General features: G+C 41.1%; 1 protein-coding gene across 1 annotated transcript; it reads right to left on the minus strand.

Annotated features, from left to right (window-relative positions):
- Positions 1 to 3,613: 3,613 nt before the first annotated feature.
- On the minus strand, positions 3,614 to 14,929 carry LOC112217081 (sodium-coupled neutral amino acid transporter 2-like). Its single transcript, XM_024377355.2, has 15 exons — positions 14,616 to 14,929; positions 13,275 to 13,400; positions 13,012 to 13,093; positions 12,797 to 12,912; positions 9,705 to 9,871; positions 9,263 to 9,338; positions 8,547 to 8,629; positions 8,146 to 8,204; positions 7,422 to 7,592; positions 7,189 to 7,268; positions 6,936 to 7,036; positions 6,193 to 6,317; positions 5,891 to 6,035; positions 5,669 to 5,766; positions 3,614 to 5,506 (listed from the first exon to the last, which is right to left on the minus strand). Exons 2-15 carry the CDS (start codon positions 13,397 to 13,399, stop codon positions 5,402 to 5,404), a joined length of 1,533 nt encoding a protein of 510 aa, XP_024233123.1. The 5' UTR covers position 13,400; positions 14,616 to 14,929; the 3' UTR covers positions 3,614 to 5,401.
- Positions 14,930 to 15,574: the final 645 nt, after the last annotated feature.

The following is a 15,574-nucleotide window of genomic DNA, read 5'->3' on the forward strand; positions in this document are numbered from 1 at the left end:
ATAAAACCTTACATTGATATAAATAGTTAGCAGTGTGATTGTCACTGGTGTTACCAGCAGGAACAGTAACACCAGGGATGTAACACCGGTGACAAATCTGCTGACAAGATGGCATATCTAAAATGGGGGCCACAGTAGCTCAAACCACACTTATTAAATTGTAAATAAATAACTTAATAATGTGATCAATTATTTTAATCATATATTGCTAATATGAAGAGAGGGTGCACTCACCATGTGCTCTTAAAAACAGCCCTGCCTCCAACAAACCTTTGAACCAGAAAGCTAGCAAGGATGTCATTTTTTTCAAAGTGGTGTTTTTTATTTATTTAGGGTGACACCAGTGACATGACATTGAGGGACAGTTATTTCCTGTAAATTATTTCTAATATTTAGTTCATATTTCAAGTAATTCCCTAAACAGCTATAATACTTTAATTTGTATTCTGACATTTAAAGAAAAATATATATTTTGACTCAATATGTCACTAAACCATTACTCCTGGCTCGTCATTTTCATGGTGCTGAGCGTGTTCTCTACTATAATATGAAAAATATAATTTGCAATATAACTGTCTTACATATGTTTATTAACACAATATATATTTTTTTGTTTTAATTGTTATCTGATTTTTAAAATATAAAAATAAATAAAACGTTTTTCCCTGGTGCGCGCAAGCCAACATCGCGCAGATAACGCTGTAGAGCGCACGTGCCAATACCAGAGTTTTTTTTGTGAGAAAACAATCAGTAGAGTTGAAAATGCGATGGAAACCGATTTAACTTGTATTTTGTATGAGGTACATGGGAATTTACCACACAGGGTATTTTACGTGCGATACGTCATCACTCACAGCCTTTTATCTACAGCAAGTCAATTTGATGGAAACATCTCTGGTGGGAAAAAGCACATATTGTTTCTATGCAGATTTGAGAAGATGCGCATGAAAATCTGTCGCCAATTGGACGGAAACTCAGCTACTGACAGTCGCTCAATTAGCCATGTCAGCTAACAATTTTTTTATTGGCAGTTAGCCAGCTATGGCTGAATACCTACCTCCAGGGGGCCCCCATTACTTTTTAAAATCATTCTCACTCAGATATCATATTAACATGGCATAAGTCATTACTAATGTTGTTGATATATTGCTTTAAAACTGCCAAAATATCTCTCCACCCTATAGAAAAATGGGTAGAATTGCAGGAAATTAGCTGTAAAACGGAATTTATTTTCTATACGCCCCATGGCAAAATGTGTAGATTTACATTTTTCTCTCCACCATAATATTTTCCTGCGAGGTGGGGGGCCCCTCAACCAAATCTGGTTTAGGGCTCCCAAAATAAAACACTGTTTCTGGAACGCACTGGCAGGGACAACCCACAGGGCGGTCGGGGAGGGATGAGTTTGATCATATGTGGTTGGTTTTGTAGTGTTATTGTGCAATTTCAAGGTAAATGACACCACTTGACTGTCACAGTGGTTTAGTTTAATTTACAGAAATCACTTCAAATCGCTAGGTTTTCATCCAATTGATGACAGATTTTCATGGGAATATTCAAAAAATATGCATAAAGAAAATATGCACATTTTCCCACCAGTGGTGTTTCACAACGGTTTCTACCAAACGGATTCCTCGAGGATAAAAATCAGTGCATGTTGACATAGTGCAACAAAATGTACTTTTTTTGCTTAAGTTTTCATGTACCGAATAAAAATGGAATGGTTCAATGTGTTTCTATCGCTTTTGCATCTCTACCAATAGTTTTTGCACAAAAAGTGTTGCATTAAAATAGCAAATGTGCCTAGTCTGGTCTTGGCACATGCCCTTTAGCTAAACAGCTTGCAGATACTGTGCGGGTGTAGGATAGTCTACAATACATGATGAGATTATTAATGAGAAGAGCGAGAACATTTTATTTGTCAAACGGCAGTCAAGTATCGATCATCATGTCACCACAATAAGACCCTCGATATTTATTGGAAAGGAGCATCAAACTCATACATACTGGTCTGTGCACTTTCACCACCCTGTGAAGTTCATCATAATTTATTTCATAGTGGGAGGACCACACACCATGTCATCGCCTGACTTCAATATTTGTATTTTATTATGGATACCCATTTGCGGCTGCAGCAATATTGAGGCAATTTACATATACACACATTAATACACACTACGACAACATATCTACAATACAAAATCCATATGTAATGTGTGTAGAGTACGCGTGTTAGCGTGTGTGTATGCGTGTGTCTGTGCCTGTGTGTGTGTGTGGCTCTTCACAGTCTGTGCTGTTCCATAAGGTGTAGTTTAATGTTGTTTTTTAAAATCTGATTTTACTGCTTGCATGAGTTACTTGATGTGGAATGGAGTTCCATGTAGTTAGTCATGGCTCTATGTAGCACTGTGTGTTTCCCATAGTCTGTTCTGGCCTTGGGGACTGTGAAGAGGCCTCTGGTGGCATGTCTTGTGGGGTATGCATTGGTGTCTGAGCTGTGTGCTGGTCGTTTAAGCAGACAGCTCAGTGCATTCAACATGTCAATACTTCTCACAAATGCAAGTGATAAAGTCAATCTCTTCTCTATTTTGAGCCAGGAGAGATTGACATGCCTATTATTAATGTTAGCTCTCCGTGTACATTTAAGGGCCAGCCATGCTGTTCTGTTCTGGGCTAATTGTAATTTGCCTATGGCCCTCTTTGTGGCACTTGACCATATGACTGGACAGTAGTCAGGTATGACCAAACTAGGTCCTGTAGGACTTGTTTTGTTGATAGTGGTGTCAAGAAAGCAGAACAGCGCTTTAATACGGACAGACCTCTTCCCATTTTAGCTACCGTTGCGTCAATATGTTTTGACCATGACAGTTTACCCTCCTGGGTTACACCAAGCAGTTTAGTCTCCTCAACTTGCTAAATTTCAACATTATTCATTACAAGATTTAATTGCGGTTTAGAGTTCAGTGAATTACATCAATATTTGCGCATAAAGCCTATTTGCGCATACAATGTAGAGTCACAAAAAGATTCCACTATGTCGAACTAACAAATGATCTCTCAACATTTATAAAATTGTATTGAAACTTCTTGTTTCCATCACAGCTGTCGTGTTTTTTTTCCTTCATAGCGTGGATGGAAACATGGTTAACGAGGCCATTTGCATAGTTCGGTCCATTGAGTTGTGCTTTTATTTATTTCAGCAAGGCAGAGTAAAGATGTGTCTTATACATATTTGGCTGTTCAAATCCAACCAACAGCATGCCTAGAATAAGGTTGTGTCCTCCTGTCACCTCATATTCATCATTTGATCTCAAATTGCTGGAGTAATACTTTACTGTCCAAACACTTGTGGACTTATGATTCTGGACTATACATCTAATTCATGCAACATTTAAAAAATGCATAATTTCCCACCACAATATTTAGACAATGTAATATTCTCTCCTGAAATTGTTTGTGTTTTTGTGCAGTTTATTAATCAAAATAGAGGGGGTTCCAGTTCTTTGTCTCAGGAGTTGCCATCACTTTCCCAACATACGGTGGGCTCCCTGCAAAAGCACACCACAATCAGCTGGTCTGCAAAATAGAACTGACACAAAGACCTGACAATGTGTGGGATTATCTTTGACTTTATTTTGACAATAATTACATGATGTACATAGTGTTTCATTGAAACAAGAGTGTAACACTGGTGGGCGATGCCCTCTGCTCCTGAGGTCAAGAGATGGCTCACATACTCTCTAACCAAGACGTGCATAAAGCATGAGAGAACAGGTTATCAGGGTCACAAATAGAAGTGTGTTACACAAAGACCACTGCCACTATGCTTTGGTAGGTTCCACTTTAAACATGGTCTTTCAGAATTACAGCAAGTGGAAGAGGGAAAACTCTCTCACTGTGGTTCCAGAAATGAAAGTGAACAGTTCCATACTTAATCATAGGGGGGTAAATTGATAAAGACCAAATTCACCAGCTATTTTTATAGTTTAGTGAAATGCCAATAGAAGGTTAAACAAAACATAGCATATATACAGTAGTTCAACTCATAGATATATATATATATATGTACAATATATAAATATAGTAAAATAGATCAAATTACATTGATTTCATGTTCTTCCATAAATAATCTCAGGACAATAACAGTTTGGATGATGTGTGAGGTTAACATTGGAAGTAGTGAGCCGCCCGCCTCGTGTTTGTGACGAGGTGACAAGCCAACATTACATCCTTATCAATCATTTCGGAACTTTTTGTTGTACCTACGGTTATGTTTAATAAGGAGAAGCTGCCAACCGTTAGAAAAACTCTGACATTTTGACAGATACACTGAGCAGCTCACACGACATTCCTCCGCCTTCCCTCAGTTCTGCATGGAAGCCATTATGTAACGTTGATGTGACGTTTGGTTATGTGCGGTCTCAAAACCGTCATAAAACAAACTATTTTAGCAAGTTAAACAGGTACATTACAACCACGCATGTGGTCAAATTCAAGATTTTCTTCCGTAAAGAAAAAGTGTAACGTCCCCCTCCCCTTAGCATCCGGGGGATTTGACAGGGAGCATGCCCCATCGACAAGCAGTAGTATCATCGCTGTATAAGATTTGAACAAGGTCTTCAATACATTATAATGCGTAATACATTTCTTTAAAAGAGATATTTTGCAACTTCCAGTGTGGGGTTTTGAGAAGGCAGGTTTCGTTGATTCATACTAAGCATTTTTACAAGTTAAGCCGACACCACTAGCTAGGTCACACAGCCTTGGTACAAATACTGATAAGCAGTCTAGTAGTCCGTGAACATACAATTTCCTCACAAGTGTGCTGAACATTAAGTGCTTTTTAAATATATAAACACATATTACAAATACCTTTTTTGGCAATGTTTAAAAAAAAAGTTGAACACTAAATTATTCACCTCGAGTAGAGTCTGCTGTCACGTTCTTCACCTCTAATGAGTTCTGCGATTCCAGGATGTCCGCGGTTGCGTGCGGCCCTGGTTGAGAAAAGTTGTCGCCGTGCCCAAAAAGCTGAGCTCACACGCAGTACCTGAATATGAGCTGCAGTGGAACTCTACAACTACACCATCCCCGTTTGAGGCACCGTCAAATGTTTCAACTGTACCAGAATAACAAAAGAGAAAACGTCCAAAATGGGAAACGAAACAAAGAAAGCACAACGAAAGGAAAAAAGATCATCACCACCTGTGTGGCTTAACTGCATACTGTACAAAGTTCAGTACATTCTCATTGGAATGGTATAGTCTCTTGCTTAGAGTTCAAAGCCGAACATTGTTGTATGTGAGGTCATATTCTTCTTCTTGGGTAGCAGTCTTAGCGGTCAGATGTTTAGCGGCTGAGCTGCGGATGGTGTGGTGCCCCCCCTGGTGGATGAGGTATCCTAGTGCCCATTGGCGGCTTGTGAGGCGTTGTTGATCCAGTCAAGGGTGATGAGGGTCAAGCTGCCGATCATGACAAAGAAACCACTGCACAGGAAAATGGATGCCTGGAGAGAGAGGGAGAACAAGACGTTCGGGCTTAGCACAACAAACACATCAAGGCTTTCTTCTCCACTATAGGATTGATGCTCCTTGCCAGGAGTCACAGACCACAACACCCACAAACACATCAATTGCATGGACTAAAAATGAGCGGGATGGTTTCTTACTCCGATTTTCTGCACAGACTTCATGGGCTCCTTCTTGACCAGTTTGATATAGAAGGCCGAGGGCAGGATGAAGATCAACATGGCTGCCGCAGATGCACCTGAAGAGGAAGATGACAGGCTCAGTGGGGATGTTCACCTCTTTTCTTTCTCTATTACAACTTCTGGATTCTGTGCTGTTCAACTTCTAGAAATGCACCTGACCAACTGAACACATTCACTCACCGATGAAGCCGAAGATGTCTCTGATGGAGGGGACGAAGATGACCAGACAGTTTGTGCTGGCCAGCAGAACCATGGTGATGATGGTGTGGCGGATCCAGCTGAACTCCTTGGAGGCACACAGCAGCTGGTTGACTGACGTGCGGATCTACGAAAAGACAGACAGAGACGGGGGACCAAGGTCAACATGGTGGCAATACCGAACTTGACAACGCTCACAAGTTTTGGATGGATGGATAGAAGGACAGCTGGATGGACAGAGAGACAAGCTGCCAGCCAGACAGATAGATAGATGTGGGGCTTACGGGAAACAGCACCACAGGGACAGTCAGGGTGACAGCTGTCAGCACGGCCAGACGAACGATGAGTAGGATCACGTCAGACTTGTAGACCTTGGAGTAGGTGTGCAGAAGTTCGGACTCCACATGCACTGTAAAGCCAATCCAATATGGTCATTTAATTTATGCTTTGTTTCCTTCTCACTTATAAAGCCACATATTCAATTCCTTTCCACACCTTTCAAATATTCAGATATCCAGACACAGGGCCCATGTGTGACCAACTGGGTATCGAACCCTGGTCAGCAATGCTCTATAATAACCCCTACGGTAAACATTCACTCAATGTTGGTGTTCGTTCAGAATTGTCTTTGTAACCTGCCTGTTACATGTCCAGCCAAATCAAACTGAGATTGGGAGGTCAATTGGAATACAGCTAAGATTATTCGAGGTTGTGCGTAACCTTCGCACCCTCGTTCATTCATTTTCGTCATGTTGTCCTTGCTAACGAGGGCCAATGCGTAGCCATACTTTTAGGGAAGTCTGGAACATGGCTGGACACCTGCTGCGATGTCCTTGCCCGTAACAAATATACAGGATCATTGGTGTATTGGACAGATGATTCTGTGTCTTGTTTTCTCATGGGGGACAGTACTTGCATAACAACTGGTTGTATGAGCCCCAAAACGGACTGTTTCCTTCTCAAACTAGTTTTGTATCCGACTGTTAAATGGATGAATATGTTTCTAAGGGGGGCGGGGGTGGCTCACCGTTGAAGGTCAGATATCCGAAGAGAGCAGCCAGCAGGTACATGATGAACATGGCTAGGAAAGACACGTTGGCCACGCCCTGCATCTTTCTACGGGAACGACTGGGAAAGAAGAGGAGGTTTAGACAACACAGAACCCCTGATCTTTTCTCTGTCTTCCTTCACAGGTACTTCAGATATAAACTGTGTGTGTGTGTTTGTGTGTGATTGTGCACTTCTGTGTGTGGCAGCTGGGTAAACAGCGATAGACTCACTCTTTAAGCTCCTCGTACATGGGCAGGACAGCGGGGTGGCAGACAAAGGCGAACGTCAGGATAGGAACAGCATACACAGTCTGAAGGAGAGCGTTAGACAAGACCGTTAGACATTTGACACATGCACAGACACACAAAAAACCTAATACAGGTACGAAAGCACTTGGATATCCATGAAGTAGTTCTCTTTCTATTTATCGATTTACGACTCAACATATCTGTCCATTTCTCACCTGAGAGTTGAAGACAAAGTATTTGGGTGTGCAGACGTCCTCGTTGTAGACACCGGCGGTGGTGTTGAGGAAGCCCATCGTGTTGTTCAGGACCTTGCTAACCGTCTCGTTCAGTATCACGTCCATGTTAGGGACGTAAGGGCACGGGATCTGGAACTTCTTATAGATCACCTGGAAAAGCAACCAAGCCCATTTAGACTCCCATACAAAAGGTACAGACTATTGGCTACATACGTTGCTAATTGGCGATATAACTACTACAGATTGAAACTCATTACTTTTAGAAAGCAACGTACAATAGAGGGGATAGGTCATTTGAAATGCTTGCTCATGGTCTGGCTAGTGTGAGCAGGTCAGAATTGTAAACCAATGTGTCAGTTATTCAGGTGTTCTATCTTCATTTGACCAGTGTCTCACTGGATGAAAATTGTCCTGCAGCGACAGGAATTTTTAATTTCTGTATGGATTATAATAAATGGAGATGTGGTTGATACATTTTAGTTAGGATAAATCAAGATTGACAGTATTAAAGTGGAAATTACAAACCTTAGAAGCCGCTTTAAACCTTAAATACACTACAATTTGCATTTCCTACTGTGCAGGAACATTATCTTCGACAACAGAGTGATAAAATTAAGATATCATATCTGTAGGTGAGCCATTCACTACAATAACCTGAACTGTAAAGACCACAACAGCGGAGTAGTTTAGGATGTTGACTCACCACAATCAGGAAGAACACCATGCAAAGCAGGGAGAAACCACTTGTGTAACCAAGGTAACCTGAAGTAAGGTAACAGAGAGAGAAAAAACTATTGAGTACTTCATATACTGTGGAAATGTAAATATACTAACAACTGTGTAATATCCCTGTTATAACATATATTAAAACCATATTACAATGAACAAGAATGTACTCTTCTAAGGCAATATATTAACTTTATCAGTCAAAAAGAAATCTAATGTAAACAAACTGTTCTGGCCCCTATTACACACACACGTTGCCACAGTGCGTCACCATACCCTGCCCTTTCCCAACATTTTACACAAGTGCTGCATTTCACAACACACGTGTACACACACACACACACAAAGTAAAGTGCCACACTCTGTATTGTGTCTTACCAAGGTTCCTGAGAAGTGAGAGTGGCAGGATGATGACAACTGACACCAAGATCACTAGATAGTCCCCGTTCGCATACCACTCTCTGAAACGCACAGGAGAGACAAGACCTCGTCATACACTGTACACACATATCACCACACAGTTTAATATAATAACACAGTTACACCCACACACACTTACACACATTCATACACACATTCATTTATCTAGCTTTTGTGAAAAAATATGACCTATATCAAAACTTTTGTATCGTTCGTTTCCCGTTTGACTGGTGTTGTAAAATATAAACATGGCAGAATGTCTGCAATGCACACAGAAATAGCAGCCTGCATTTAGGGTGGTCTAGCTACATGCTGGCAACACTACATGAATGTTTGATGGGCCAGTTGGTTGGTCTGAATGAGCTCATCCAGAGGTCTGTCTCTGTGCAGCACTGGCTCTTCTAAAAGGACCCTTTGAACGGCTGCCGACAACACACTGTCCCACCTCCCTCTCTCTGCTGAGAGGGACAAAGAGGCCTCTTCATATCTTCCCAGCACAGCACTCAAAAACAACGCACCGCCATTTTGAATGACACCAAAGTCACTGCTTCACCTCGAGGGTCGACCTCTCAAAATCAACCATGGGCCATTTTTCAAACCAAACTCTAACAGCAGACTAAAAGAATCACACACACACCAACGCACACACAGAATCTAGAGACAAAGCTGCTTACCCGTTGGTAGCTCCCACGAAAGCTTGGATAACGATCGGCAGCTCGTACTTCACAATGTAGAGGTAGCTGGACATGGCTGCAAAGGTAAAGGCAAAGTCACGGTTAATCAAAGTCATATTGTGACTCAGCGACTTCGCATCAAAACAGGCCTGTATTTTGTTCCAAATCAGACATCTCTGAGACATAAATTGGTCTAGAAGCACTAACTAAGGATGAATAGGCCTGTTGGTTCGCAGAAGGGATGTTTGTTCCATTGGAAAGTCTAGTACCCTTTTGCAAATATTTATTTATTTGGCTGCTCTTCCTTTTCTATGTGTGACATCACTGACATTTAGACTTTGGACTTTTTTCCACATAGTCTCATTGATCCACTAGGAGTTGACTGTCTCCCTGACTTTGATCTGTCTTCCTGAATGACCATTGAAGTGTCCTTAGTTCTCACCTCCGATATTCTGCATGGTGATGGAGATGGATGCAGCCAGTTTCCCGGGCATCCCGAAGGCCTTGTAACCCAGCTGTTCATAGACCAGCGACCCGCCTTCATTGGCTGTCTTTAGAAGCAAGTGCACAGAGTACAGGGAGAAGATGGACACAGCCACCAGGAGAATTCTGTGGAGAGAAGAGGAACATTGTATCACGAGTAAGGTACGGAACCAGGCCAAAGGACTGCTATTGCCTGCAAGACTGGTAAGGACTATTATCGACTGCTATTAACCACACTGACACCTAGTAACACGGTTGACTACTGATAGGTGCACATTGGATAAGTGCAAGCTTTGTTTCCATTCGGTGCATTTCACCAGTCCCAATTCAAACACATTATTTTGACTTGATCTCCCGATGGTTCCATCTGAACGTGGAGACAAAACGCCAAAGGTCAACGCAAGGCTAAAATTCACATGGAAAATGTGTTCTGACCATCGCAAGGACACATCTCATGTTGACCATGTTGAGGCTGGGGAAGTGACATACAAGCGACCTTCTCTACTGTACTGTAGCACCCAAACACAGGGAGCAATAGGTTCTGTCTGTGAGCTGATCTGCAAAGACCTTGTCATGGGGACAGTTTTGATGCAACATAGCTATGCACAATCCAGATACAGGGATGTGATTTGGACAATGGGCTCCAGGTTAGGATATTCTATCTAGCAGCCAAGCCGTGCAGAGCTAAAACTGTCTCACTGTATTAATAGTAGCAATTGTGCCACTGAGAAAAATGATCTCTATATAAGCTATGGTCACATTATGAAGGCCTTGTGAAAATCATTTCACTCACACACACAACTTCAGAACCACAACACAGTGGTATAGAGACGATTACTCGACTCAGCTACTTGTCACCGTTTACAATTCTGCCCATAATAGTTTAGTCTACATTTTATCACATCATATGCACTTCACTGACTCACCAAATATACCTTAGATGACCCCAAGGTAATTGTTTTCACTCTGTAAATACTGAATCTACCCAGCGGTGAAGTGTTTGCAAGTCCCATGGTGTGGAAACCTTTTGCAAACAAAGATTTTTTTTTAAATGGAGGCCTTTGTGAAAATACACAAATGATTTATACCCTGAAGATGGTATGTTGGCGGAAATGCATAAGCCAAATGAATAAAGGGTTTTGCATTGAGTGCCCAGGTTTTTTTCAGCATGGTATATATATTTTACAGAATTTCTCCTACTTCACAACGCTACACAAATAATCAGAGGTATTATATTCATAATTCATATTCATAAGCTGTTGGAGGAAGTGGCCCTTCAGACTGGCTACCCACTGGGCACAGACGCCATTTCAACGTCTAGTTTTAATTTAAATTTGGTTGATTTGTCAACTAATGTGAATTCAACGTGAAATCAACAAAGAATGTAATGTCATTGGATTTTGGTTAAACGTTGGTTGAAATGACTTGTAATGAGTGTAATGGAGAGAAGAAGACTCTACTGGAATGGCGGGGGGGGGGCTCCATTCATGATCTCATGTGAGGCCCGTTTACCGTACCTTACACTTTATATAACTCTTGCCCCAATGCAGAAAGATTAGCGCTGCTAAGCAGCTTCCCCCCGGCTTCGAGTGACTGGCCCAAATGAAAGGCCCCGATGCTAGTGCGCCACACACCCAACCCCAGCGCTCACACTCGTATGCCCGCTGTTTGTAAACACTGGCCTGCGTGGCTACTAGCTACCGTGCCCTGCGGTAGCATAAGCTTTGATCTCTGTAGGCTGTCTCACCAGCCTACTCTAACTCCCTTCAGGGTTATCCAATGCCCTGTCTTAGACAAGGACACATCTCCAGTAGACTGTGGATAAATGCTGTGCTCAGGTTGTATGTACAGTATCTATGCCTCACATTGGTAGATATTGAGATGTGTGACCTTATTGTGCTGTAGCTGGTGGTATATCACACTGCTAAGTTTAGAATGTGCTGTATTGCCTCTGATATGACTGAGTGCATTCAGACTCAAGACAGTTCCACAAACTATCTTCCACACTAGCAACATACAGTGATATTCTATATTGCATTCTATTCAATGTGATGTTGACTTACATTTGAGTTATTTAGCGGATGCTGTTATCCAAAGCGACTTACAGGAGCAATTTGGGTTAAGGGCCTTGCTCAAGAGCACATCGACAGATTCTTCATCCAAGGGATTCAAACAAGAACACTTTGGGTTATTGGCACAACCCGATTAACCGCTAGGCTACCTGCCGCTCCTAATTCCTACTACCCAGATTCATAAAGCTGAGCTCCATTTCAATTGTGGATGTGTATTTTCATTCCAATTATTTATATATACACTAGTTGACTGACAGGGGGTGCTGTTTTGATGCTACTGCGCCTTCATCTTGGCACCCTCCCACCATTGTAAAAAATATTTTGGAAGCTATCAAATAAAATACATGTATTAATGTGTACATTTGTTTTTGCCACATTTATAGAGTTAACAGACACCTAAATGCATAATTGAAAGTATATTATTTGAGTTAAACATAAAAAAGCACAAAAAATATATATACAATGTTTTTCCTTAAAGTAGAATGGTACTAATGTTACAGTCCCCACTACAACAACAAAATACTTAAATACATGTAATTTTGTCCTTGAAAAATTGTATTGAAATACTGTAGAATTCCATTCATTCCTATGGAGGACTACTCTTTCTGGGGACTGCCAATATGGCCGACCGGTGGCTTCAAAGCCTCTCATTGGCCAATACATAGCATCAGCAATCCTGGGATATATCATTGGTGTTAACCTCTTTAAAACAGACACCACTAGTTCTTCGTCACACCTTGCAAGCTGCAGACATTGCCATTGGATGACACAGTGTGAACGTTGATTGAACCCGCAGTGCAGTTTACAGTTTTTATTTAGAAAGCCCTTTTTACATCAGCAGATGTCACTAAGTGCTTATACAGAAACCCAGCCTAAAACCCCTAACAACAAGCAATGCAGATGTAGAAATAATCTGCAATTGATTTCATTGAAACCCAAGTCTGACACTAGCATACAGGAACACAAGAACAGTACTCACACAAAGAGTGCAATGCCAGTGTTGGCCATGGCATAGGAGAGACCAAGGATGCCACTACCCATAATAGCGTTGCCCAGGTTGAAGACTGACATCCCGAAAGAGGCGGTGCCTGGATGCTGTTGAGAATAAAGTCAAATATACTCAGTAAGAAAAAAACCTCAAATAAAAACATAGTAAACCATTGGTAGCCTAGGTGTTATCAGTACAGCACTTACATAATCTGTTTCATACTTCTTCTTGTCCAGGTGGTAGTCTGGAAGGAAGTTTTGACTCTCCGCATCCATATCGGGATATTGACTGGAAATCAAACACGCATAAATCATTTATTTAATGGATTAATCCCATTCCAATTCAGCCGTTAAAACAAACAATACAAGTTCTACAAAAATATGCAAGTTGATGACATTTCTGCGGTTAGAAACACAAGCATAGGTCTACTGCAGAGCATCTTCAGACCCAGCAGGCTGCAGTGCCTCACCTGTCAATAGGAACCTTCTTGGTTGGACAGGAACTGTATTCATGACTATTGGAACTGACACTGCTATCCTCATCCGGGGAAATGCTGAAGCGGCTCATCTCTGTCTTTGCAGTGGCCTGTTTCATGCTGTAAAATAAACAAAGGAAAACCTTGAAGCAATTTGTGTTAATTTGTGAACTTCTTGCCTGCACCATTCCCACTCTCTTTTTGTATTGTTCCGTGAGTTCTACCAGGGACGTCGAATAATCAATATTGGAAAGGGAGAGACTAGGCTACTCATTGCGCTGCAGCTACCTCATAAATTTGAAGTCATGTGACCAGACGAAGGGGGGTTGACTCATCCCAGGAGCCAGTGGAAAAATACCAGCCGCCCGGCATCCGCGTCTATCCACATCAGCGCAGCGTCACATACCCAAAATGAATGACAAAAGCATTGCGCAAGTCTTTTCATCCCCAATTTCAACGTGTTAAATAAGAAGAATTGCCATTTTAATCGGCCAATATATGTAACTAACAAATCCCGTTTATTCAAACAGAATGTGAGATCATGTTATTAGTTTGGGGTTTTAAATGATAGAGCACAGCCTAATCTAAAACATTTTAGACATGGGACTGTTCAATAATTCGATTTTGGGCTCCATTTAATAAGATTTCTTCCATGACTGACTGATGGAAACAAAGGCACGTGCTTGTCTATTATGGACTGGCACCATTTTGCGCAGAGCTGTAAGTCCTATATCTGTCTTAGATATCCTCAACTGTAGCTTACAGTCATTCATTTGGGTTGCATAATTTCTTGGACGTTGATGTCTCTTATTTACAAGTATCCCAAATAAGTGAAAAGACTCAACCATCAAATCCATTACATTCCTTCCTTGGTTACCGCCCCGACATTCCTCTAGAAAGAATGTGGCCCACTAGCCTACAGCATCAGTGATATTTATTTATATACTTGCGAGTCTGGCCCATTGCGCTGTGTAGCCTAGGCCTATAGCATAGCATCATAAATATTATAAAGAATATAGAAATAAAAAGCTATAACCTAATACATTTTATCTTTGCGCCTAACTGATCTTGACTAATTGACTAGGGAAATAACATGCAAGAGATTATATACATCGGCCCGCTATTTCAATACACAATATATAGGCTAATTATTTCACCCATTTTCCAATAGAATAGACTTAATTACTTACAATACAGAATACATCAATTTATTAGGCCTATAGAATTGTAAATTGCAATTTATAAATAGAGAATTACAAGATAATTAGCCTACACCGGGTAACCCAGCATATTTCCTGGTAGACAGGAAAAGATGCGGCGCAGACAGAATCTTACCTTTGAGAAAACGAATAAAATCCCTATGAAAAAGTGGCGATCCTTAGGAATTTTAATTTAAACAATTCCTTCGCCGTTGAATGTCTCCAATATTCTACTAAAAACTATTTATCCTTGAGGTTTTAAATTCCCAATTATCAGCAACAATAAATGTACTTCAGACACAATGAAATTGTCCCAAATAAATAGGAAAATAACTTAAAATGTGGATACACTTGTATAATAATTGCTTAAAAGCTCAATTTTAAGATGTTATATTAAATCAAATTGCCAATGATGTGGTGCGCAACTTGAATTTACGTTGTCTAAACGAGGAGGGGTTTGTCTGCACCGTTATATATATCCAGAATTGCATCAGCTCGAGGAGGAAGGGGAGTGGCTTTTTGCCTTGGCGACAGGCATAGACTTTACACACACCAGAATGAATGACGCGGTTTGTGTACAAACACACGGCCCAGTAAAGGGGGTGGTTCAGACCGCCCTTCACAATGTGCAATCGGTTATCTTGATTTCTGCTCATTGAAAAAGTTTAAGTCAAATTCTGATCATGTATTTGGATCACTGTGTCCTCATTAGTTTTGTTCTGTGTGTTGCACTGAGCATACAATAAATAGCCTAGCCAATAGTCTATACTTTAAACTATAGCCCATAGTAGTCTAGGCCAACATTCCTTTGGCTTAAATATCCCGATAATTAGGCCATGGCTCCTTTTCTGGACCGTTTTTTATTTGGTTCCCGAACATGAAATTGACAAGACGATGAACTGATGAGAAAGCACAAGATTGGGTGTCAGTAAAATTTGAAATGCGACTAAAGCTTCAAAGAAGACCTCCCAGTATCAAGAAGATTAACGTACGCAAACGAATCATGTGACGACGGTTCAGTGAGCGCGCCAGGAATCCTTGTCATCCCAATCCGTTTGTCATGAAGTGACTCCCTCGCATGGGCTTTAGGTTCAC

Source organism: Oncorhynchus tshawytscha, linkage group LG17 (genome assembly GCF_018296145.1).
Source record: "Oncorhynchus tshawytscha isolate Ot180627B linkage group LG17, Otsh_v2.0, whole genome shotgun sequence".
NCBI classification, from domain to species: Eukaryota; Metazoa; Chordata; class Actinopteri; order Salmoniformes; family Salmonidae; genus Oncorhynchus; species Oncorhynchus tshawytscha.